The 25,767-nt window shown below is 54.5% G+C and overlaps 1 protein-coding gene across 11 annotated transcripts in view; it reads left to right on the top strand.

Moving 5' to 3' along the window:
- Nucleotides 1–25,767, top strand: part of TNS1 (tensin 1) — a 202,312-nt gene that overhangs the window by 104,639 nt on the left and 71,906 nt on the right. For all 11 annotated transcript variants that reach the window (XM_049712755.1, XM_049712747.1, XM_049712750.1 and 8 more), the window contains 12 exons: nucleotides 2,176–2,225; nucleotides 4,689–4,860; nucleotides 7,089–7,139; nucleotides 8,272–8,394; nucleotides 8,754–8,818; nucleotides 10,377–10,460; nucleotides 13,444–13,556; nucleotides 13,982–14,042; nucleotides 14,270–14,345; nucleotides 14,939–15,068; nucleotides 16,358–16,423; nucleotides 17,553–17,669. In XM_049712755.1, the coding sequence (XP_049568712.1) occupies nucleotides 2,176–2,225; nucleotides 4,689–4,860; nucleotides 7,089–7,139; nucleotides 8,272–8,394; nucleotides 8,754–8,818; nucleotides 10,377–10,460; nucleotides 13,444–13,556; nucleotides 13,982–14,042; nucleotides 14,270–14,345; nucleotides 14,939–15,068; nucleotides 16,358–16,423; nucleotides 17,553–17,669 (1,108 nt within the window). The remainder of the gene's footprint in view (nucleotides 1–2,175; nucleotides 2,226–4,688; nucleotides 4,861–7,088; nucleotides 7,140–8,271; nucleotides 8,395–8,753; nucleotides 8,819–10,376; nucleotides 10,461–13,443; nucleotides 13,557–13,981; nucleotides 14,043–14,269; nucleotides 14,346–14,938; nucleotides 15,069–16,357; nucleotides 16,424–17,552; nucleotides 17,670–25,767) is intronic.

Genomic DNA, 25,767 nt, shown 5'->3' with positions numbered 1-25,767 from the left:
TTGGACTTTGTCTTATCACCTCTGGAGGCAGTATGGCCAGACTCTGCTGGGGCCAAGTTTTTATTTATCTTTCCTGGTTTTTTGGGGTGGGGAGGCTGAGGAATGTGGAGTGTTGTAACATTGGGGAGGGGGGGTGGAGAAGCGAGCGGGAGCTGGCTCTCCTGCCCTGTCCATGCCTCTCGCCCCTGTGCCCGTGGCAGCTCCCCTGGCTCCCCTCGGCTCCGCGGTCCCCCTGCCAAGCCCGTCTCAATATCCAATTGTCTCTCTGAGCTCGGCCCCGTGTTCCTGGCCACACCTCCAGCCTTGGCTACGGTTGTGGCTTCCAGTTGTTAGAAGCAGCGGTGCAGCCTCCTCCAAACATGGCTGTGGGTCAGCAGTGGATGGAACCCGAGGGGCTATTTATAGCAGGGTGGCCCTGGGGCCTGGAGCAGGGCCTAGGGCCTGGGGAGATTCAGCGGCTCCTCATGAGGGACCAGCGAAACGGAGACGGATGAAGTGTTGGGTTTCTGCGTTCCTCTGAGTGGGTAGTTTTGGAACAGCCTGGTTCGGGTCTTGAAAACCAAACACAACTCAACCCCTCCTTACTGCCCCCGCCTTCGCACCCCCCAGCTCCCCAAGCCTGACTCATGCAAACCCAAGTCCTCAGGGCCAGGAGAGCTGGGGAGACAGAGAAACTTTCCACCCTGACAGCCCCCCTTGGCTGTTTCCTCCTCCTGCTGCCTCCAAGGCTGAGCTGTTCAGAGCTGGGCGGCGGCCCAGGCAGAGGGGACTCTGGCCGCAGCCTTCTTACGGGAGGCTGGGTGGAGGGTCCTCCTCTTAGCGGGGCTGCCCTGACTTTGGGCTCAGCTGGGAGCTGGGCCTCAGAGCCCACCCACCCCTGCCTCGTAGGCGCTGCGGGGCCTGGAGAGGGCTGAAGGGGGCTCCTCTTCTTGGGACCCCCGTGGTCCAGCCCGAAATCTGAGGTGCATCTTGCTGGTCATCTGTTTCTCCTCTCCTTGGTGGATTGTGGTTCCGTCTCCTCCAAGAGGTAGATGCAACTTGGTGGTCAGGAAAGGCCGGTTTTGGGGAGGCTCAGGGATGTTTGGAAGGTGCCAGTGGGCTCAGAGGGCTCTGGCTGGGCCTGGGAATGTGCAGGTTGGACGTCCGGTTCTGCATCGAGCGAGACGGCTGAAAGGATGGTGGCAGCTGGTGACGCAGGGTTTTGCTTTACTGTAGGGGTGAATGTTTGGCTGTATCGCTAACTACCCTTTTAATTGTACTTGATGTAATAATGGTGAGAGCGTGTAAGTGCCTTATGTGCATAATTCCCTTTAATCTTCAAGCAATACCGTAAGGATTGTTCCATCTCACTGGTGACATTATAGAGGCTCAGAGCGTTAAGTAATGCAAGGCTGTCCAGCAGGATGCTGTGGGACTCTGATCCTGCACTTTCATCACCGTGCTGTTGGGTTGCCTGGGATGTTTTGGACACTGACTTGGGTCCATTTGCCTAATTTTGTACAAGTCGACAACCCTGGAGATGGGAATGGGTGAGGGGGGTAACAGACAATGGACAGTGCGTCCTTAGGAGCACGATTTGCTGCCTAGCCCTGGGTGGTGCACACCGTGCCTGGCCGCTTCCTGTCTCAAAACTTGGTTGAATGAGCCGGTGTTGCTGCTTTAAAGGAGGGGAATGTGGGCAGCTGGTGGTCAGAGGAGAAGTGTTCAGAGCTGGACAGAGCGGGGCCGGTGCTCTCATCTTTCCTTCTTTCATGGTTGCCAGCTCTATTCTCCACTTGGGGTCACGATTCTGACGTCCAGCGAATCCAGGTGAAATGCGTTTCTATCGGTTTAGTGACTTTTATTGAGTGTGTACTCAGCCACATGGCAACAGCCCAGGCGTGGTGCATTTCTCAGCATTTGGGATTTCTCCCTCGCCCAAGGAAAGAGAGCCCTTCCCCTTGGGGGCTCGCAGGCACACTGGCGCGCTCATGTGGGATTGGCATTGATCGCTTTTGACTTTGAGTTGCTGTGTTGCTGGGCTTTAGGGTGCCTGGGCTGGAATGTTGGCAGAGGCAGGAGAAGGGAATCTGTGTTTCCCTGTGGCCCTGACAGCTCGCGTGGACAGCTCTCTGCTGTCCTCCTGCCATCCAGCCGGCCACCGCCCTAATGCTGCTTCTCTCCTCTCTTTCCCAGAGCTCCACCAGAGTCACGCCAAGTGTCCAGCCCCATCCCCAGCCCATCAGGTATGCCTGGGCTATGGGGGACGCAGTGGGTGCAGGCAGTGAGGTCACTGTGGGTGTTCCCAGCAAGTCATGCCTCTGGGTCTCCGAGACCAAAGTCACAAAGCACGTGATAGGGAGCACGGGCGGACGTGGAAGCCACAGAGAGAGGATACAGGTAGACGCCAGTGGGAAACTCAAAAGTTTTAGCTTGAAGCCAGTCCTTGAGCTGGATTCTTCATTTACCTGCATGATCTCATCTAGTCCTTGCAACAACCCTGCAAGGTAAGTATTTTATTCCCATTTTGCAGATGAAGAAACTGAGTCTCAGGGAGGTGAGGCGATTCGTGAAAGGTCACACAACCACTAAGAGGCAGCACTGGGTTTGCATTCAGGACCGGCTAGCGCTGGTGCCTGTGCTAGATCCCGTTCTTCTCCAGAGGCAGAGGTTTCTGTTGTTGGAGGGTCGTTTATAAAAGGAAGGTTCTCTATCTGGCTGAGCTGGTGGGGGCTGGGGGAAGGGGATGCACAGGGGACTTTGGTCATCCAGAGTCTCTCTTTTTTTTTTTTTTTTTTGCGGTGCGCGGGCCTCTCACTGTTGTGGCCTCTCCCGTGCGGAGCACAGGCTCCGGACACGCCGGCTCAGCGGCCATGGCTCACGGGCCCAGGCACTCCACGGCATTTTGGATCTTCCCGGACCAGGGCACGAGCCCACGTCCCCTGCATCGGCAGGCGTACTCTCAACCACTGCGCCACCAGGGAAGCCCCAGAGTCTCTTTTCCCTGGGTCCAGGTTCTCTGGTTTTTTGGCTTGGGCCCTTCCCTCTCTGACTCCCCCCTCGCCCCTGAGGCTCCTGAGATGAGTGAGAATCTGGCCCCAGGGATATGGACCACCAGTCAGAGAGGGTCTGGTGTGGGTGGGTTGTAGTCCAGCTGCCAGCTGTCCACAGAGACTGGTGGGGTCCTTTAGAGTATCCCCTCCTCCCCTACAGATGAGAATCACCTTGGGGTGGGCGGGTGCAGAGTGCGATGCCGAGGTTGTCCAGGTGGTGGTGCTGTTCTGCCTTGAGTAGGAGCCCCACCCACAAAGGCTGCAGGACAAGGAAAGACCCGGACTCAGAGGCCAAATTCAAAGTGGGCTCCCAGCGCACTGGCCCCTCTGCTCCTTGGTCCCTGTCATTGCCACCACAGAGAAGCTGTATGTCACCCTTGGCTCTCCTGTTTCCAAGCCCCATCTACACTGTTGGGCTCGGAGCTAACCGTGGTGGAGATCTGTATTCTGTCCGGTTTCTTGGTGTCCCGGGGCTGTACCCCCATGTCACCCCATCACTTTGAAACACCCCATGGTATTCCTCCCGCTGCCCCTCCAGTCCCAACTTTACCCCACAGAAGTGAAGGGTTATCAACATGAACTGTGAGTTGCCCACCTTGGGTAGAGAAGGGAAGCAGGACCCTAGGAGGCTGGGGTGATGGGGTAAGAAGGGGAGGGTGTGAGGTGACCCCAGAAACTACAGGTGGGCCTCAGAATGGAATGCCAGTGTCCTGAGACCCATTTCCCCTTCCCATCAGCTCCCCAGTGGGCACCCTGGACCCTCCTTTGGAAGAGCAGTTGGGTGAGGTGTAAAGGTGTGAGACCCCCACCTCCCCTCACCCGGTGCCCAGCCCAGGGGGCTCCCCACCTCTCTGAGGAGCTCAGGTGGCACTGGGATGTCTGGGGATCACCTGCCGCTGCAGCAGCCCCCTCTGCTTCCTGAGCCCTTAGAAATCAGGGAGGTCACTGGTAGGAAGCAGCCCTGCGGGGCAGTGGGAGCTGCCAGAGGTGGGGAGAGAGCCAGGGAAAAAGGGCAGGAGCTGTCCTGCCTCTGGGGAGGGCTGGAATGTGTGCTGTGGTCTGGCTTACCTGGAGCCCAGGTGAGCATGTCACCTGAGCTGCCCCTGCTCCTGAGGGGCCTCCCCGCCCACTCCGCAGCTCAGAGCAAGGGGAGGGCAGCAGAAGGCTAGCTCCAGGATGTGAGAGGACCCAGTTCAGGCTCTCCTTCCTCTTCCGGAGCCGTCCGGGGATCCTTCGAGAAACTTCTGCCAGACCAGGAGGCCACAGTATATTAGGAGGCTGAGCTGGACTCCCGGGCCCTGGCTGGTTCCGGCCCTGGCTCTGACCTCTGACCTCTGGGATCACAGGTTGAAGGCCATGCCGACAGGATTGATGCACACCTAGGATTGGTGTCGTCGCTCTTTGGCTCTGAAATGGCCTGAGGTCCTTGCCAGCTCCTGCCCAGCTCTGTTATCCCCGGCGCTCCCAGACTGGGCTTGTGGGCTGCATTGGCCTTGCCGGGGGAAGGCTCTGGCTTTGGCTCTGGGTCAGGGGGCAGCCGAGCCCCCGGGTTAGATTTGGGGGCTACGTATAGTGTGTAGGGGGTTTAGACCCCTGGACCTTGTCCTGGGGGCCTGGATTCTGATCACGACCCGCCTCTGCCTACTGTCTCCCCAGAAACATGAGTGTGAGCCGGGCCGCGGAGGACAGCTGTGAGCTGGACCTGGTGTATGTCACTGAGAGGATCATCGCCGTCTCCTTCCCCAGCACAGCCAATGAGGAGAACTTCCGGAGCAACCTCCGTGAGGTGGCCCAGATGCTCAAGTCCAAACATGGAGGCAACTACCTGGTGAGGATGGGGCCCCTTGCCCGCTGGCCCAGTGCCCCGTCCTTTCTGCTTGCCACCTCCTCCTGCTGGTGTCTTGTCCCACCTGCCCCTGAGCCAGCTGTTCCTCTTCTCTCCCTGCACCTGCCCTTGGCCCTAAGGAGTGTCTCTGCAGCTGGGATGCGGCATCTGGAGCCAAGTCGTGTGTGTGTGTGTGTGTGTGTGTGTGTGTGTGGTTTGTATGTTTGTGTGTACGTGTGGGTACGCGCGTGTGCGTGTGGGTGTACGTACGTGTGTTGACCAGGAGGAGAGAATAACGGGAAAAGCTCATGTTATTGAGCCCTGGTGATAAACCAGGCCCTGTTCTAACTCCTTTTCACACATTTAACACCACGACAGTCCTAGGAAGCAGGTTTTTCGAGAACACAGCGAGGTGGGGTGTTTGTCTAAGGTCACAGAGTCAGGAAGTGGCAGAGGTGTCGTGCTGTCGGTGCCGCTGAGCAGTCTTAGGGCAGAGTTGTGGCAGAGTGTGTCTTGAGAGACCTGGTGTTGCTGACACCGGGATCATACCTGGCACAGGAGGATCTCCTAACCAGTGTGGAGGAAGTCCCCTCCACCCCCCACCATGGTCTCCAATGTCAGAAGGGCTGCCCTGGGGGATTGGATCTATCCTGGCCTCATAGGAGCGCTCAGGCCTGCTTTACAAGGAGGTACTTGTGGCCTGGACCCACAGATTGGACAGACCATCATGAGGGGCTGCCCTGGGAGGTCTGAGCACAGGTGGGGTGTAGGGGCTGTATTAGGTCCCTAGGGCTGCTGTAACAAATTACCACAAATTAGGTGGCTTAAAACAACAAAATTAAGTTTTTCACAGTCTGGAAGCTAGAAGTCCAAATCAAGGTGTCAGTGGGGCCATGCTCTCTCCGAATCCCGCAGGGGAGAGTCCTGCCTTGCCTCTTCCTGTCTGCTGGTGGCTCCCGGCAGTCTAGTGGCTCCTTGGCTTGCAGTAGCCTTGCTCTAGTCTCTACTTCTGTCATCATGTGACCTTCCTTCTTTCCTGTGTCCGTGTGGCCTCTCCTCTTCTTATAAGGACACCAGTCATTGGATTTGGGGCCCACCCTGAATCCAGGATGATCTCATCTCCAGATCCTTGACTACTTACATCAGCAAAGGACCTATTTCCAAATAAAGTCACATTCTGAAGTTCCGCGTCGATGTGAATTTTTGTGGGATACCATTCAGCCCTCTACGGAGACCCATCCGTCAGCTATGTTGGGCGTTGTTAAGAGTCTGGCATTAAACGTCAGAATGTTCTGGGTTGGAATGCTGCTGTGCTCTCACCAACTATCTGATCTTGGCACTTAGCCTCATTAAGCCTTAGGATCCCCATCTGTAAAATGGGTCTACTTACCTCTATGGTTGTGGAGAGAATTAAGGCAGGTGGTAGATGTAAAGTCCTTAGTGCGGCCTGGCAGGCTGTGGACACTGTAACACTGAAGTGTTAGCCATTGCTAATGGCATAAAGTGTGTTCCTTTACGGCCTCAAGAGTGGACCAGAAGCTATCTAAGATCCTGCCCTATTTCAGGAGCCCAGGATTCCATGGGTTTTTGCTGCATCCTGCCCGTTCCAGACCCTGCAGTCCTCTTCTCTCCCCAGGTGACATCACAGGGGTTTTGAGTTTCCCAGACCATGAGGTGGATGTGGGGAGTTCTGCACGCTTCTTTCAGAGGTGGAGAAGGGAATCCAGAGGTTGGGGGATTCCCGTGGGATGTGGTCAGGTGTTGGGCGGTGTCTTCTGGGAGAGGGGTGTCAGGGGTCTGAGAGGGCTGACCCAGCACAGTTTGCACCCTCCTATGGAGGGCGCCCGACCACGGAGCAGTTACATCTTCGTGCGGTGAGCTTCTGAAGTCGACATGTGAAGAGGAAACCAGAGATGGCCAAATGCTTATCGTTTGACACTACTGAATTTCCATTCAGTGTGGAGAGATGCCCACCTTGGCGGTGGCATGTGGGACCTGAGACAGGTTCTGTCCCCTTCTCATCTTCAGTTCAGGATGTCCGCTCATCCAGGGGAGTGGCTGGGCATGTACATACTTGTTTCTGTCTCCCTCTTTATCCTGAGAACCTGCAGTTGAGTTCCTGTCCATCCGTGTGTATCTGGTAGGACTCCATGTATGGTCATGTAGGTAGAGTTTCCAGCAGGGAAAAGAGAGACAACCTTCTCACAATCTCTTCCTTTTCCTCCTTCTAGCTTTTCAACCTCTCTGAGCGGAGACCTGACATCACGAAGCTCCACGCCAAGGTGAGTCCATGGCTGTTTGGGGTGGGGAGGGATTCTCCCTGCCTGGAAGAGGGAACAGGGGGGCTCCCTTCCTCTGAGGTTCCCACATTAGAATCTTGGGGGAAAGTGCTATGACAGTTTGCAAAGCCTGTTCAGACTTACAGTGCCATCTTCTATTTGGAAAATAGAAAATAATATATTTATTGTTTCTGTAATACGAATTACAGAAAGCAAAGCTCAGTACAGTGATTTCCACCAAGGTCTGCCACCTGTGGTGCACACAGAGTCTCTGGGGTGGGGCTGGAGCTGTGAGATTTTGAGTCTTATTGAAAAGTATCCTGGATTTAAACCAGCTGGGAATCACCACCGTAGACCCTCCTACAGCCAACTTTCTTTCACTTGCTGTTCAGTGTGCTGTGTGTGCGCTTTGCATGCCCATCTGCTCCGGCCCCTGGATTATGGTGCCTGTCGCTGTGTGACCTTGAGCGGGTGGCAGACTTCTCTGGGCCTCAGTTTCCACCTCTGAAAGTGGACAGGCTGGATTAGATGTGCTCTCTGGGCCCTTCCGAGCACAGATTTTCTTTTAAAGTTTTGTGAGTTAAGAAAGGTTTGAAGGAGCCTGATGACTGCTATTCAGATCTGCTCTCTGTCTCGCTCAGGCCTCCTTCGGCTGGCCTGAAAACTTGATGGTTTGTGTGTCCAGGGCCTGGAAAAGAGCCGTGAACAGGCTTCACCTTTCCTTCTTCCTCCCTGAGCCAGATCTCAGGGTTATCTGTGGGAGGAGAGCTGGGGAACAATGCTGGAGGCTCCCAGCGCATTTTAAGGTCGCAGTCATATGGAAGGGACCTGGGGCCATCGGCTCTAAGCCTCTGCTTTCTGCACAATCAGAAACGGGGGCTGGCGAAGGGGCTGTGACTGGCCTGAGGCCCACAGGGAGCCAGTGTCAGAACCCAGGGTCTGTAGGCCTGGGTCAGTGTCCTTTGCCTCCACACCCCTGCCTTCCAGAGTGTTGATGTGCAGGGCAGGAGCTGAGGCCCCACTGCTGGTGGCATCGCTGTGGGGCTGGCGCGTGGCGTGTGTGGGCACCTCCCTACCCCCCTGCCCGTTGACTCTCTGGACTTCTGCCGCTTCTCACTCATGGCTTGGGCCACAGGTACTGGAATTTGGCTGGCCCGACCTCCACACCCCAGCCCTGGAGAAGATCTGCAGTGTCTGCAAGGCCATGGACACTTGGCTCAACGCAGATCCCCACAATGTTGTCGTTTTACACAACAAGGTCAGAGCGGGGGCTGCAGGATGTCTGTGTGTGTGTGTGTGTGTGTGTGTGTGTGTGTGTGCGCGCGCGTGTTCATGCCCATGCACGAATATATTCTTGGATGGGTGTATGCACCTGCCCGTGTCACTGGATTGTGTGAGCGTGCAAGTTTGTTTTCGTGTGTACTCTCCTTCTTGGGGATAACCGATTCTGTCTGGGGTGCACCCCCAGGAAGTGGAGGTACCAGCCTCCCATCCGCTTCCTCCCTCCTCCGATTCTCCCTGAGAACCCGCCCCTCTCTGCAGCCCCTGCCCGCCTTGCTCGGGGGCAGGAGGGCCAGCCTTAGAAGTAAAGGCTTTTGTGTTTCGGGGCTTTTTCAGGGAAACCGAGGCAGGATAGGTGTTGTGATCGCGGCTTACATGCACTACAGCAACATTTCTGCCAGGTAAGAGGGCCCCGAGCCTCCCATTCTCTGAATATTGACAGCAGAGCCCCCTTCCCCCACCCACCCAAGGCCTCTCCCTCCCTTCGGGTTGGAGGATAAGGGCAGAGGAGGTGAGAGGTGCTGAGGACAGGGGGAGGAGCCCCTGGAAAGGAGAATGTCCCTGCCCTCAGCTCTGGGACAGGGGCCCCTGGACAGAGCAGGAGAGAGGAAACACTACTGTCTGGGGCCCTGGGGAGGGGCAGCCGTGGGAGGCAGGCCCATGGATGGACACCCCGTCCAGTCAGCTTCTTGGGGCCACTTTTCTTTGCCCAACTGCCTTCTGTTTACCTGAGTGAGCAGAGAGGGAGTCACAAAGAAACACTGGATCACATCTGGGTCCAGCAGAGCCATCTGGAAGGTTTCTCGTCTATTCCCCTGCTTCTGGCCGGCAGGGGCATCTTCCCACTTAGGTGTTTTGCATCCAGAATAGGAAACAACCAATGGATGATTCCCATTCTGATTTGGATTTTCAGAGAGGCAGAGGAATTCCTCCACTCATTTAGTCATTTGACGACAGTTATGGAACCTCCACTGTGCAGGCGGCTCTAGGTGCTGGAAGTAGAGCAGTGGGCAAAGCCAGGCCACTGCCCTCATGAATGTGAAATGAGTAAACAAACACATCAGTAAGAGCAGGTGATGAGTACTTTGAAGGACGGAGACTAGAGCAAGACAGTGGGGAAAGGAGGCCTCTTGAGGAGGTGATATTTGAGCAGAATTAAGTGGCGAGAGGGGGGAAGAACTGAGTCTTATACAGTCCATGAGGGGGTGGGGTGGGTGGTGTCAGGAGACCTTCCAGGCAGAGAAGAGGGAAGGACAAAGACCAGCAGTGGGAATTCGAGGGGCTGGCGTGTTTGGAGAGCCGAGTGAGTGAGGGGATGAAGAGTGGGAAGTGAAGCTGGGAGGAGGCAGAGCCCGGGGGCCTTGTACCCTTGATAAGGACTTTGGGGTTGATTCTGAGAGGGATGGGACCTCGTTGGAGAGTCAAGAATGGAGAAGCTATGTGATCTGTCTCTTTAAAAAATGATCTCTTTGAGGATGGGTAGAATGCTCTATGAAGGGCTTGCAATAGGACGGTAGTTTTATGACTTTAAGAAACCTGACCCAGCTTAATCTTTGCATAATGGTCAACATTTCCTGTGCACCTACTGTGTGCCCACATGTGCCAAGCTCTTTATAGATGTCATCTCAGTCAATTGCCACAACAGCCTTCAAGGAAGGCACGGTTATCACCTCATTTGACAGGGAAGAAAAGTCAAGCCCAGGAAGGTTAAGTAACCTGCCGCAAGTTGCAGGGCTACTAAGCCAGTGATGAACTTGAGGTGGGCTCCCAGGCTGCCTGGCTCCAAGGCCCTTGTGCTGAGTAGTGCAGCACACAGGATGGAGAGATGCTGGGGCAGTCCTTTCCTGAAGGCTTCTCCGGACAGAGTGGCCGGAGGGCTCTGCGGGTCTGGGAAGCAGGGCTGGGTGGACAAGGGACCCGTGGAGGTTGACTCCTCTGACCACCTGTCTCTCCCCACAGTGCCGACCAGGCCCTGGACCGCTTTGCAATGAAGCGGTTCTACGAGGATAAGATTGTACCCATTGGCCAGCCATCCCAGAGGAGGTAGGTCTCCAGGGCTCTCGGCCCAGTGCATGTGTGTTCGAGTGCGTGTGCGTGTGTGTGCGTGTGTGTGCTCGCTGTACGTGGGAACTAGCCTCGTGTACCCATGGTGGGGGTGTACCAAGCATGCATGTTCAGGTGCCAGCCTGCTGGGGTGGGAGCTCAGGGACATGAGTGAAGCCGTGAGCAGCTGTGTGTGCTCACAGTGGGGCATGGCAGTTGCTCCTGAGGTTGGTGCCAGAGAGCAGCAGGGGCAGCAGTGGGGGAGGTACAAGAAGGCAGCTTGTATAAGAAGGCAGTGCCTTTCTTCCTGGCAGCAGGGCTGCTTCCGTGTTTTGATGGGTCTACAGGAGGCTGATGTCACTGCCACCTGCCCTGAGGAGGTCACAGATGTTCGTGATAAGGGTCACCTTCTGCTGTGAGAGCTTTAAAATTTTACAACGGTCTCTCACCCATGTGGTCCCCAACAGCCCAGGCAGGAAGGAGGACAGGGATGGATTCCTTCATTCATTTGGCAAATTTTAGGTACTCTAGTATGTTCCAAGTGCTGGAGGTATCTAGTTGGACAGGACAGAGCCTTTTGCCCTTAGTGAGCTGACATTGTATTGGGAAAGATGGACATTACACAAGTAAATAAACCTTCAAGGTCATTTCAGACAGTGGTAAGTGCTTTGATGGGGAAAAAACCAAACCAGAACACGACGGGCTAGAGAATGACAGGGGTGAACGTGAGGGGCTGATTCCAGTGTGCTGACCTTTCTGAGAAGATGACATGTGAGGTGAGGTCTGAGAAGGGAGAAGGAAACATCTAAGTAAAGGTCTGGGGTAAAGGGTCCAGGTAGAGGGAATAGCAAGTATAAAGGCCAAAATGTCTCACTGACTTTTCTATCCCTTCGGAACACTGACTGGGCAAGCAGGACCCCCTAGCTACAGATCCTGGAGCTTTTCAGCCTCTCCATGCCGGAGGTCCCCAACTCACACCCCGTCACCCCTACCTTGCCTGGCTAGAATGTGCCGGCACCACCGGGGACTGTTTCCACCATTGTAGCAGGAAGCCCAAGCAGAAGTGAATGAGTCCGCTGGCAACCAGCGCCTTACAACTGGCACAGGACAGCTGGTAGCCAGCCTCTGGGTCAGAGATCAGAAACGGAATGTCTTTATGTGCAGAAAATTCTGACTAGGCTGCCAGACACAGCAGCTGTGGATCAGTGAGAGTCTTCCCAGGGAAGAAGTCTCAGGGAGGAAAGAAGTATTATTTAAGATCCTGACTTGCTACCTGTGGCTGGTGGCCTTGGTCACGAGTCCGGCCCTTGACCTGGAAAGATAAGAGGTTCAAATAGAGGAGCACGCTGTTGCGATGGCACAATGTGGCTTGGAGAGAGAGGGCAGAGCTGTCACATTTCTGAAGCGGAAAGCCTGGAGAATGGGGATTAGTGTTACCTCTCAGGACCAGGATTGTTCAGGGATTCCACCGTGCTCAATGTGTGCTTACGTAGCATGCCATCGGTGTGTGTGTGTGTGTGTGTGTGTGTGTGTCCGTGTTTACATTATCTGTATCTGCTGTGCAGCTCGTATGTGCAACTGCATCTGCTCATGGGTGGGTAATTCTGTCTGTGCCCAAATGTGGAAGTGCAGCTGCTGGGAAAGTGGCATTCCTTGCCACTTTCCCGCCTTCTTGTCAGTGTCGCTTGCAGGGATTGGAGCAGCTGGAGGAGAGGAGGGCAGGGAGAGAGGGAGGGAGGGGCTTTGCCTGCAGCTCCCCCATTCATTGTCACCCCACCCCGGGCTCATTGTCCCCAGCACACAGACACATCCTGTTGGCACGATCAGAAGATCTGATAGGAACCCGCCATTCCAGGTTTCCGGTTTGAGCAACGGGGCTGGGGGCTGGGCAGGGGCCTGAATAGGAGCTCGTGCTGCCCATCAGATTATCTTGCTGGGAGAGTCCAAGGTGGCCCCACCCCAGCCCAGGAACAGAGGCCCACAGGCCTGGAGGTGGGCCGAGGAGCCAAAAGACGGGACGGGACCATTGTCATGGTTGTGAGCGTTCTGGTCTCACTGGCCTCAAATCAGAATGCATTCTGATTGGTCCAGCTGACCCAGCTTGGTGTCCTCTGGCCAGTCAGAAAAGGAGGACACACCAACCAAAAGGATTGGCCTCTCCTAGTAGATGCACTGGAGTGAGACTGCTTCCCTTCTCCTCCCACCTGCTCTCCTCCCACCTTTGTGTGCTCTTGCAGTGTGCCTTTGGGAGGCTGATGACCCTTTCTGGACCTAATTTTCCCTCTCTTCTAGAAGGAGTGGGGATGGCTTATTCCTTCCATTCTTCCAACGAGATCCTTTTAAGGGAATTGGGGCATGTTGACCCTAGAGATAGGAATACTTAGTGGAAGTTAGATATCCTCTAATGTCAAATATGGTACAGAGGAATTTTGTACCCTTCAGCGTGATATAAAAAAATGAAGGACCAGAATTACTGAGCTCTTACTATTTGCTGGATTGTCATGTGGCTGGTGGGTCTTGTGGGAGCAGAACTGGGGCCTGTGGGTACAGATGCAAGGTTGGTTTGGGCTCGGTGTGAGGCTGTCAGAGCTGTCTGACGGTTGATCACCCTGCCTTGTGCGGTAGTGAACAGCTAAATGATGCCTGTCAGGGATGTGTGGGAGGGCATTTGGTCCAGCGGGAGATTCCTGGGCCGGGAGTGAAGCAGGAACGAGATGGCCACATTGACCACCAGGAGGCGCCAGAGAACCCCAAGTGGGAGGTTTGGCTGGATGCCACTCCAGATGTAGTAGTACCTGTTCGTTCCTGGGGCTACCGGCAGCAAGGGTGGAGACCCCACCTGCCAGGAGGCCTGGGGGTTGGTGCGGGAGCGGGGGGATGTTGGCAGGGCAACCTAGGGCAATATGCCGGGGGAAAAGAGAACAGAATGGCTCTGCTCCAGCAGAGGCCTCCCTGGCTGAAGCTGCCCTTCTCCCTGCTCCAGGTACGTGCATTATTTCAGCGGCCTGCTCTCTGGCTCCATCAAAATGAACAACAAGCCCTTGTTTCTGCACCACGTGATCATGCACGGCATCCCCAACTTTGAGTCTAAAGGAGGTACTTGCCCGAGCCCTCTAGCTTCCATTCCCCTCCTGTCTTCCATCTCTTTGTCTTAGGAGGCAGCCTTGGGGGTAAAAATACGGGCTAGCTGCAGTCTTAGGCTTGGAGTCTCAACTGTACCACTTCCTATTTCTCTGAGCCCCAGTTGATTCATTTGCAAAATGGGTTGGATACTGGCAGTGCCTGTGGGCAGGTGACGCTGGACGGTGTGGTGTTTTTGTAAACTCAAAATGCCTTTGAAATGAAAAGTTAGCATTTCTTCCTCTTTCTTTTTCCATTTCTCCTTCCTTTTTTCCTCCTTCCCTTTCCCCCTTTCTTCCCTTTCCTCCTCCTGGCCGATCCTTCCTTCCTTCATCTCTCCTCTCCCCCTTCCTCCTCCCACTGTTTCTGCTGTCTTGGCTAATAGCGCCCCTCCCTTACAGGGTGTCGGCCATTTCTCCGGATCTACCAGGCCATGCAACCTGTTTACACTTCTGGTATCTAGTAGGTATTCCACAGGGATGCCGGAGGTCCAAGGCTGAGGACTGGGGGCCGGGGGCCGGGGTTGGGGGGCTGCCTAGGACCTTTTCTAGGAGGACTTCTAGGGTAGGGCTGAGGGATGGGTCAGCGAGCTTTCACAATAGCCCCCTGGCAGAGGGGCAGCTGGGAGAAAGTGCACTGCCCGGCCGCCTCAGCAGCCCTCTGTCCCTCTGCCTGCCTCGCTCCCATAGCAACGTCCAGGGAGACAGCCAGACCAGCATCTGCATCACCATCGAGCCTGGGCTGCTCTTGAAGGGAGACATCTTGGTAAGTTGCCCCTCTGTCTCAAGCCCCCGCACCGCCGTTGAATTTTTCTTCCTTTTCTCTTCCTCCTCCCCTTCTGCCTCTCTGGACAAGAGCGTCCCTCCTGGTGGGCCACCAGCCTTGGGGTCGTTGGCTCTCAGGGCCCCTGCAAGGCCTTCCAACCTTGACGGTCCTTGTCCATCCCCTGCCTCAGTGTCGGATGTGCCTTCCCCCGGGCTTGCCCCTTGTTCTGGAGTATCTCCAGGGACATACATCTCTGTGTGAGCTGTTACCTCCGGGCTTCCTGCTGGTGACAAGGACTCCCTCAATTCTAACTTCACTCCTTCCTCCTGTGATTGAAATCCACTCCTACGTTGCCCATTCTGACTGGTGTACAGGAACTTCTTGGGAGGATAGCTTTGTCCCCACAGGGCAAGGCTGGCTGTCAACTCTCTGCTGTTCTGGAAGTTTCCGCAGAGAGCTCTGAGATCCTGTTTGGGGTTGGTGACCTTTTCCTCACTGGGTTTGGGGCTTAGTCGTGGAGCTGATAAGGAGGCCCCTTGGGACTAACTTTCCACCTTCGGCCCCTGATGGGCTCTGCTGTCTTTCCCACCCAGCTGAAGTGTTACCACAAGAAGTTCCGGAGCCCAGCCCGAGACGTCATCTTCCGCGTGCAGTTCCATACCTGCGCCATCCATGACCTGGGGGTTGTCTTTGGGAAGGAGGACCTCGATGATGCCTTCAAAGGTGGGCTCGCTGAGTAGAGAGGCAGACCTAGCAAGGAATAATTAGGCCACAGGATAGGAGAGCAATAATGGAGGGGCTGTGGCAGCAGTGAAGGGTGACCGTTTTCCCACGGGAAGGGAGGTGTTCCGGGAGCTGTCTCCCTTTGCTTCTTTCCTCGATCTGTTTAAGGTTTTATCTGTATTACATTCAGGCTCAGGACGTGTCCACATCCATCCACCCATCCACTCATCCATCCATCTGTCCATGTATAAATCCACCAGCATCACTGTGTGTCTGTATGTGCCAGGCATGCGCTAGACCCTGGTGATACAAAGAGAAAGACGTCAGGCCCTACCCTCAGGGAGCTCCCAGTCTTATGGGAGAAAGGCACAAACAGACATGATACTATGAAGTGATGCTTGCAGTGATGGAGATATACACAGGCATGATGGGTGCTCCAGGGAGCCGACACCACCCCTGCTGTAACTTCCCTTCCTGCAAGCAGTGGATGGTGATCTGTGTGCAGATTGGGCTCAGGCAGAGATCAGAGCGTGGGGCTGGGGCTCTGAGGAGGAGAGGCCTGATCCCCCAGTGTGGTCTGGCTCATGCAGGAGAAGGATGTTTCTATGATGAGCTTTCCCTGTACCGGAGCCAGGAGAGCAAAAGCAGAAGATGCCGTTATAATTGCAGAAGAGAATGTAAATGTCATCAGTCTTAACAAAGAAAGTAAGAGACTAGCTGACAAAATAAACGTAGAGTTGCGGAGAGGTGGGAGAAGGGTGGGGCCCAAACTTCCTCCTCCTACATGGAGGGAATCAGGGCACCATCGGAAATGGACAGATCAAGAAATAGAGGCTTAACCATCGTATTGAAAGTTTCAGAGGTAATCAGAAGGGTGAACTAATAATGATAACAGTAGTCATAGTAATAATAATAATAAACCAGGTTTAAGAAGGGAGGTGGGAATACTATAAGTGATCCAAATTGTTCATCTTCATAGTGGTGAATCAGTGAAGATTATTTGAAACTGATATATCTAGAAATAGTGGCATAAAAACTGTGGTTATTATTTAGGGTCTTAGAGGTGACTGCTCGTAGAACAAGAAATAGAAATGCTAAGAAATGGTTACCTCAGACAGGTAAGACAGGGCTAGGTGGGTAGGAGACTTAATGGTATTATGTGTACTACTTATTATATTATCAACCATGTATACATGTATTACTTTAAACTCTTCTAGAAGAAAACTTTTTGTGGAGTCCTCTTTTGGGAATCAGTTGCCCATTTTTGTTTTTCCTTTTCCTTTTTTCAGATGATCGATTTCCAGAATATGGCAAAGTTGAATTTGTGTTTTCCTATGGACCAGAGAAAATTCAAGGTAAATGCCAAGTTAGAATCCATTGATTCATTCCCTTCCCTCCACTCTGCCCTGCCCGACCTCAACCATTTTCCCACTGATCTGCTCTACAAATATCAAGTTACCTGTGGTTGAGAGTCAGGCCAGCAGTAAAAGATCTGGGTATCATAGTGGACCCCTAGCTAAACATGAACCAGTGACTTAATCTCTGGATAATAAAAATAAAAAAGTAGACAGAGAGGCGCTGGGTTGGATAAACTATTCTGGCCCCATTAGGTCATCATCCTATTATATTCAGAGACTGAAGGCTATGGTGGATAGAGGGAGTGGCCAAGGGGACTCTCAAAGGTGCTGGATGGACGATAAGTATTTATGAGAACTGAGGTGATTCAACCTGAAGATGAGAAGGCCAATTTAATAATAGCCTTTAAGCCGTTAGACTGGTTATATGTGGAGACCAGTTGTTCTTCATCTTATTTGGGAACAGAATAGGAAGAGGTGAAGTCAGGTTACAGCAGAGGGACTCTGGGCAGACTAAAGAAAGGACTGCTGGGTCAGGACGGTAACTCACCCAGAAGGCCTGACTTGCATCCTGGGCTTTCTCTGGATGTGTAGGAGAGATTCTGCCTCTCTCCTCAGATTTCTGCCTGCAGTGGCAAGCATCTTAAGTGGAAGGGCAGGGGGATGGCTGGGATGACCTGTGTCCTCTCAACGTCAAGGCTGTGATTTGCCTGCTGTCCGTGACCCCGTGCAGCCCTTCACAGGCCTCTCCTGCACTTCCCCCTGACTCCAGGGCCAGACTCTCTGGACTCTTGGCACTGCCCCAGGGCTCCCTGGGACACAGAAGAGAAAGAGGCAGCCACCCAGCCAGAGGGTCCCCCAGCTTTCTTCTAAAGGGTCTTTGTTGCTCAGTGCTGCTGTCCTCATTTACCCTTATGACCTGGTGTGAACCTTTTCAAGAATGCAAGAAACCAGACTCCTGGGTTCTCCATCCAACTTAAGCGAGTGGTCCTGCCTCGCCATGGTCAAGAACATGAGAAGTCCCTTAGGGAGCATCCTTAGGGAACTTGTTGGTTTCCTCTGTTTTTCCAGCTGCTGATTGGTTTTTTCTTTCTCTTCACGGTCGTCTCCGCCTTTCCCATTTTCTAAGGCATGGAACACCTGGAGAACGGGCCGAGCGTGTCCGTGGACTATAACACCTCCGACCCCCTCATCCGCTGGGATTCCTATGACAACTTCAATGGGCATCAAGATGATGGCATGGAGGGTAGGTGGGACCAGTGGCTTCCAGCCCCTCTGTGGCTGCACAGCCCCTGCTCACAGGGCCTCGGCTGTCTCGGTTTGCTATGACACCGTACTGGGTTCAGAGGGAGGGGAGGTGCAGAGGAGAGGTCCAAAGCACCTCTGAGAGCTCACAGTTCAGTGGGGGAAGATAAAACAAAGCAGGAATGAGCTGAAGAATGAGGCGAAACAGCCGTACAAGGGTGTATCCTTAGTGCCGAATGAGTCCCATAGGCAGTGAGTGCTCTGAGATTGGCAGGGGATGGATTCTCGAGAGCTGGAGTGGTCTGGGAGGGCTCCTTGCAGGAAGTGGCCTTGCGTGGAGCTTGAGATACCCTCCTGTGCTTAAAACACAGCGTTTGTTAGGTTTCTTTTAACCCCGTTGTTGGATTTCTCCAGGCTCCCTGCCCGAGTTCTCTGGGGTCAGAGCACTGGGAAGGTAGACACAGCATTTAGGATCCACAAGCTTTCATCAACAGCCAATGAAAATGTTTGTGAGCTGGAAGCAAACTGGTCGGCTCCAGAATTTGAAAAGAAAGCAGCAGAATTGAAATGAATATTTGTTTAATTTAGCAACGAAACCTAACATAATGTCAAATGGTCATCCACAACTCGGTTCAACTCCTGAGAGTTATATATGCGTTCTGTTGATTTATGTGGTCCATTTGAGTATGTGTGATGGGATGCAGGGCGGGGCCTCTGAGAATGAGCATGTCTGGAGCTCAGGAACTCTTGAGACGCCCTGTCTGGAGTTTGGCCACAGGCTTGTTACCCTGATTTGGTCCCAGGATCACGGAATGTGGAAGCTAGGAGGACCTCAGGACCGTTGGCCCATCCCCCATCAGTTTTCAGCCTGGGTAACTGAGACCTGCGTCCGCCCCCCGGCCCAGAAGGAGGCATCTCTTGATTTACTCCTATGGCCAGGATATGTCCTTTCAAGGACACCAGCACCCAGCCTCTGTGCTTCTCCTCCCAGCTGAAGCTTGTCCTGGGGTGGGGACCCTGGGCCATGTGGCAGAGCTGGATTAGGTAGACCAGGGACCCTCACCCTGGACTCCGCCTCCAAGGTTTTGGATTTGTTGACTCCATGCTGAAAGTCTTTTAGGCCTTTTTCTGCATAAAGATTCTCCCTCTGACCTTAGAGACACCAGAATGAGCGATGCAGTTCAGAGGGGGTGGGATGAGGGCGATGCTTAGGCTAGAATTTAGGGTTTGATGGGAGAAGTTCATGTGCAGTGTTGCAGTGGTGCAAGTTTGTCCTCTCCCTGCCTAGTTCCCGCACTTCTCCCCCACCCCTCCGGGGGCCTAGACACTCCACCGGGGCCCTCCCTACTGTGCTGAGGCTGCCCCCCCCCGCCCCCGCCAAAGCGCTCCTCTTCCTGCTCCAGCCACATCCCCTTGTGCCCTGGAGCTGGGGAGAAGGCAGAGGATGAAATGCATCAGTCCTGAGGTACCGGTGGCTGCCAGCCTAATTCTTCATCGTTCTGGGGATGTTTGCATTTTTAACAAGAACACTTGGCGATTGGAAGGAATTTTCAATGTCTCTCCATCTCTCCCTGGTGTGGATTCAATGCGATGATAAATGTAAAAACATTTAGTAAACTATAAAGTGCCAGGCAAACAAAAGGTAAAACAATTAAGGGGAAAGGAGGGGCTGCGGGAAGGATGGGGCTTGGGACACAGTCAGCCGTGAGGGAAGGAAGCAGGCGGACTGATCAGGAGGCTGGGACCAGAGGCAGGGAAGGGGGAGGAAGGAAGAGGAGAGGGGGGCCCTGGGCTCCTCTCCCTCCCCCTTGCCCGCCCTCCTCTCTCCTCCGATCTGCTCTCCCAGGCAGAGGAATGGAACCAGTAGGATCTTTTGGCCAGTTAAAGGTCAGCTCGTCCCGTAGGGACAGAGGGGCTCCTGTCTGGAGGCTGAGACACTGGCCCTGCGCCCAAGGGTGGGAAGGGAAGGCAGCAGCTCACAGCCCTGCCGTCCTCTTCCCTTGCTGGCTGGCCCGGGCCCGGAGCTGGGCGGCTGGAGCGGTCACCCGGGCAGACACAGCCTGTCCCGCTGTGTACTCCCCACTGTCACTGGGCTGCATCCCCCACAGGGACAGGAGAGTCAGTGGGGTGGCCCCGGGGCAGGAGCGGTGATGTTATCCTCACCCTGCTTCTGCTGGCTGGAGCACTTCTAAAAGGCTCTAGATTCTGGGGCCCAGAGGTAAATGCATTTTCTTCTGGCTAATTCTCTGGTTCATGAGAGGGAAGCCCAAGGCCTCTGTCTGTTCCCCTAGTTGCGTGCAAGTCACTGTGCTCCAGTTTCCACACGTGCTAGCTGGGATAAGGGCCCCAACCCCCAAGACTCTGGGGTGCTCAGGAGATGGCCCACGCTGGAGCCTGGGCGGTGGTTTGGCCATTTGCTGGAGCTGCGCTCGGGCTGGGGGATGGCCCTGTGGGCTGCAATGTGGTGCCCGGGGAGGCCCTGGACCAGGAGAGGCAGGATGACCCTGAGGTGCTAGAGCGCTCGAGCACGTGTGCTTTAGAGCCCAGCTGCCTGGTCCACACTGTGGAGTCTCCCGTCTGCAGCGTGTGCCCTTGGTCAAATGATCACGCCTTCCTGTCGTCTTCATTTCCTTATCTGCAAACGGGACGGTGACGGTACTCACGTGATTGGGTTACCGTAGCAATTTTCATGAGAGGTAGTTTGTACTGAGGTTAGGACTGTGGCCTCTGGAGCCAAACTGTCCGGGTTCAAATCCTCTGCCACGATGCCATCCTCTTGGGGCCTCCGTTGACTCTGTTGTAATGTGGGGATTTGGTGACAAATCATTTCGAGCACCTTTCGGGGAGCGGGAGCTGCAGAGGAGCTGCCTGCTGTGTTCCCTCGTGAGTCTCTGTCACGTTGGTAGTGACCACGATCTCAGGGGTCTGCTGACAGGGCTCGGGAGGAGGCCCCTTGGCCTTGGGAGCCAGCTCGGGCTTTGCCGCGCGCCGGTTACGATGCCAAGAACTTGATAGCCTCCATCTCATCTAACACTTGCAGCCACGTTGTGAGGTGGGCACTGTTATTATGCCTGGATGGGGGACTGGGGCACAGAGGGGTTAAGTGACCTGCCCAAGGTAGCCTCGCTAGTAAAGAGCGGATCTGATGTGGAACCCCGGTGCTAACTGCTATAGCGTCCTCAGCTGGCCATCGTCCCCAAGGGTCTGTCCTGGGTGTCTGGTCCTGTGGCAGCACCTGGGTCCCGCTGAGCTTGGGTGAGGGTCTGCTCGCTCTGCCCCCCACTTCTCACCACTGGACAGTCCAGATCTCCCCTGCCCTGCCTCTCAGTATGTGCGGGGGGCTTATACGCGGTGAGGCACGGAGTGCAGTACCCTGTGGCAGGTACCCAGCAGGGCTGCGGTGCCGGGAACAGCTGAGGCACATCCCTGATGTCCCCCTGTCCCCGCCCCCCCCCATACACAGGAGGGGCTGCTCACGCAGGACTGCCTCTGGTGAGGGGCTGGCCTCTCAAACTACAGACAGGGTGGTGTGTTGGAGGTGAGGTGAGGCCATTTCTGGAAGCTGCCCGCCTCTGCTATTTCAGGCCCACCAGGGGCGGGTTTAGGAGGAGTGGCCTAGTCCCTCTGGAGTCCACCGGGTGACTCAGAGTGGTGGGCGGGGGCACTGAGCCCAGCTCTTGGGGCAAAGGTCATCTCTGGCCTGGGCCCCACCTCCGCTCTCCCTGAAGTGAGAGGCGGTCGGTGCTGGGGTCAGAGCTCCGTTCCTCCGGGAAGCCCTCCAGGTGACCCTGACTTTACCCTCCACGTCAGGAATTGCTCTGTGTTTAACCCCTTCCTCACTGCCTGCATCCCTACCCTCTGAACCCTCGTGCAGGTTTCCAGTTGAAGGCATGCAGACCCGTGGCACTCAGCATGCTCTTCCTTCCCTTCAGGGTGTCCCCCGTCAATCTCAGCAGCAAAATGAAGGCAGAAAACATGTGGGGACTTCTGATCTCTGCAGGCCGGCCCCCCCAGATCACAGAGCCCATCTCACACCCTCCTGCTGTAGAGAGGAAACTGAGGCTCGACAGGGGAAGGGACCTGTCAAAGAGGGGGACATCCCTACAAGTGGAACCCTCCTTTCATGATCTCAGCTCACCCTGTTGCAGCCCCATTACGTGATGACCATACCGCATGTAGGGAGGTCAGCGCTCTAGCCCGGGGTCAGGAGATCAGAGTAAGGCTGGCGTGTGCATTCAGGTGTCAGCTGCAAATCCCTCCCGCCCCTGGCTCCTCACCTTAGATGACGGGATGCTCACTGCCCCACAGGGTGGCCCATTTCCCTGGAGGATGGGGCCAGGAAGTCGAGTCAGAAACAGAAGGAGAGTGTGCCTCTGCGTGGTGGGCCTAGGCTGCGGTGACCGTGCTGCTCAGGACCATTTGGGCTCCCCTGCACTTAAGCCAGAAGGAGGGGGAGGTGATGAAAGGTGAAGAATCCAATGAAGAACCTTCTGAGCAGAGAAGTTTCCAGGCCTTGGGGCAGGTGGCCGGGGAGCATAGGATGAGTGCCTGTCGTTTTGGGGACTCCTTACTTTGGGAACAGAACCCCGTCGTGAGCCTGATGACCAACAGACTGATGTTGTCGTCTGCTTGGGTGGCCACTGCAAAGCACCACAGACTGTTTGCCGTAAACAATAGACATTTATTTTCTCACAGCTCTGGAGGCCAGAAGTCTGAGATCAAGGTGTGGGCAGGGCTGGTTTCTCCTGAGGCCTCGCTCCTTGGCTTGTTGACGGCTGTCTCCTCTTTGTGTCTTCACATGGTCTTCCCTCTGTGTGTGTCTGCGTCCTCACCTCCTCTTCCCTTAAGGACATCAGTCATATTGGATTAGGGCCGACCCTTATGACCTAATTTTAACTTAAGCGCCTCTTTAAAGGCCCTATCTCCAAGTACAGTCACATTCTGAGGTACTGGGGGTTAGGACTTCAGCATATGAATTTTGGGAGTGGGGACACAATTCAGCCCATGACACCCAGGAAGGAGTTTTCTGGGTTGCCTGTAGTTGGATGCCTGGAGTCTTGGTCCTGAGTGAGGAGTAAGAGAAGGTCCAGGGTGGGTGGAGGGGAGAACAGTCTGGCCCCCCCCACCAGACTCCGCCTCTCTGCCTCTCTCCAGTTTGGTCTGGAGCCTGCCAGCTCAGCGCTCTGGCTGGTACCACATTTCACAGCCTCCAGAAGCCCCATTAGCTCTTTGGCCTGAGTAATGAAGCCCCGTGCCCAGATCCCAGCTCCCTGTGGGTGGGAGCAGGGCTGTGTTTTTGCCTATGCTGCACGGAGCTGTCTCCAAATTCCTCCAGAGTGTTCCAGGGCAAGCCTTCCCGGAAGCAAGTGCGAGACCAAGGGGGTGTGGGCTGCCTTCCGATTCTGAGAAGCCCACAGGTTGACCAGGCCTGAATTATCTCATTGCCCACCCACTCCCCCCCCTCCACCTTTCCCCAACCTCCTTGGACACTGAGTTGATTAGAGTTTCTCAAGGCTTAAAAGAGGACGGGGGAATAGGGGCTGAGGCTGGATAAAGCAGCAGATTGCTCAGAGCCAAAAGGAGTAATGAAGGGAGAAATGACAAGTCTGCTGGCCTGGCTGAAGATGGCAAGGGGACTAATAACCACCCCTGCAGGATGCCCGGCAGCCCTTCTTTTGTTTGTGTGGGCAGCCCCGTCAGAGCCAGGGGCTGGTGACAAGGAGGCTTGGTTTTGTGCCCAAGCCTCTCACCCTCAGGCTCTGTGAGGAGAGGAATCCCCTTCCTTGGGGGAGAGATTCCAGCTCTGTAGGACACCCACCTCCTCTTCATGTTCTTTTGTCTGAGCTGGAGAAGAGCCTCCCTGATGGTAGCCAGGAGTCCCTAGCCTGTGGTAACTTCTCATGAGCTGGGCTTGTCCAAGGATTCTCTGATATTTTTTTTTCTTTTGAGAGAAAGGAAAGAGGAAGGGAGAGAGACACACAAACAGGCAGAGAGTGAGGAGAGAGAAACAGGTGAGAGACATGGAGAGACAGACAGACTCAGACACACACTGGCCTGGGAGGCAGGAGATTTGGGTTTGGGTGTCCTTGGTAACTCCTTTTCTTTAGATCTTTTTTATTTCCTGGAAAATGAGGAAGTTGGAGTAGCAATTCTTTCCATTTCTTTGAGCTCATTACTCCTTTTTGTGACTTGTGAGGAGCTAAGATGGACTTAGCTTCCCTCTCTTGAGCTTGTAGTGGGAAGCAGCATTGCTCAGTCAGGAGGGGCTTGGTTATGCTGCATAACAAACAGCCCCAAATTCTCGGGGACTTAACCAACAAAAGTGTATTGCTTGCCCACGCTGCCTGTCCAGTGTGGATTGACAGGGGTCTTTGTTCATCTTACTTCCTCCAGGCTGATGGTGGCTTCATGGCATAGGTGCATCCACCACTGCTGCTGAAGTAGGCAGAGGACACTGTGACCTGCACACTGCTCCTGTCTGGACATGACACACTCTCCTTCTGCTCACATTTCATTGGCCCAAACATGTCACACATCCATGCTTAGTTTCAAAGGGGGCAGGGAATTTGTGTGTGGAAGAAAGTAGAAATACCGTTGAACAGACTGATGTCTACTCTAGGGATTAAGACTGTGGAATTGAGGATCGGAAGATCGGTTCCAAGCTCTGTGGTTCATAATTGTGTTCCTTGGTCAGGTCACTTTGCCTCTCTGATGCCTCATCTGTAACATCGGTACAATAACAGTACTTTCCTTCCAGGGCTGTTGTCAAGGCTCAATGAGGTAACGTATGTGCAGTGTGAAAAGTAAGTGCCTGGTGTGTACTATGCTGGCAATAATTTGTGTCTATTATTATTATTATTGAAGTGCTGGAGGAAAGAAGATAGAGGTGTGATTTTGAATGTATACAAGCCCTCTCTTCTTAAGAAAAAACCCATATTCCCCTGGTCCCTCTACTCTCTGGGAACTGTCTGTAGCTGGTTCTGTTCTGGGAGCCCCACTCTTGGAAGTCAAGAGACTTGCCTCTGACACCAACTTGCTGTGTGACTTTGGAAAAGTTACTTTCCCTCTCTGGCTCTCAGTTTCCCTTATCAGTGAATTGAGGGGGGTTGATATGCAAGGAGACTTCCAGCTCTACAACTCTAATGATGACAGTGATGATGACAAAGGTAATGACTGGATGATAGCTAGCCTTGTGTTCTTACCCTGTGTATGTTCGCTTGGTTACTCCTCCCCAAATGCCTATAGGTGGCTGCTGTTTTGTAACCATTAGGCTGACCAAGCAGAACTTGTTAGGATGTGGTTTTAAAGCTTCCCCTGCGCCCGAATGACATTAGGGTGAGTCCCGTGCCTTTTCTAGCCACACTCAGGTAATGTTATACAAGAGCCTCGGGGCAGTAATAACGACGCCCAGAGTGAACTTGGTGAACTTGGTGCTTCACCCAGAATTAGTTCTTCCCCCTTGTCTGCCCCTACCTTGCTTCAGCTGTGGATGGGAGGGGGTGGGGGTCGTTTCTGTAGGTTTTCTCTCTGTTTCCCTGACTGATGGGAAGAGAGGAAGGAGAGAAGGGATGGGAACATTTTGACTTGCCTGCACCCCTGTCAAGTGGAGACACAGGCACGGATGATATGACATCTGAGCTCTTTGACAGTGGAAGGTTCCGGGTGACTGTTTCCTCCTGCAGCACTTCCGTGGATGTTTTGGAGCCCCTCCCCCCTTGAACTCCCCAAGAGTCTCTTCTCACCGTTTCCTTCGGGTGGGTGACTGCAGATCTGTCAGAGGCTCACCCTTTCCTCGGCCCCAGCATCCCTCGCTCCCTCCACTTCCTCCTGTGGAGGTGTTTCAGCCCTCCAGGTGGCCCTCTAGGACAGGATGTGAGGCAGCCCCGGGCTGGATCTCTCCCCTTGGCCCGCAGGAGCCCTAAGGCGCCCTTGGGCTCAGCAAAGCTTGGGACTGAGGTGGCCAGCGCAGCCGCTGTCTCTGTTCCCTGGCTGGCCTCTCACCGTGTGGACTTCCAGGCCTGAGCTAGGCCCGTCTCTCACGTTTTCCAGCCCCAGCGGACCCGAGCTGAGCTGAGCAGACTCACCGAGGTGAGGGGAAA

The sequence above is a fragment of the Orcinus orca genome, chromosome 7 (genome assembly GCF_937001465.1).
Source record: "Orcinus orca chromosome 7, mOrcOrc1.1, whole genome shotgun sequence".
In the NCBI taxonomy this organism is placed as follows: domain Eukaryota; kingdom Metazoa; phylum Chordata; class Mammalia; order Artiodactyla; family Delphinidae; genus Orcinus; species Orcinus orca.
Note: the sequence above shows the minus strand (reverse complement) of the source record. Positions and strands in the feature narration are given on the sequence as shown.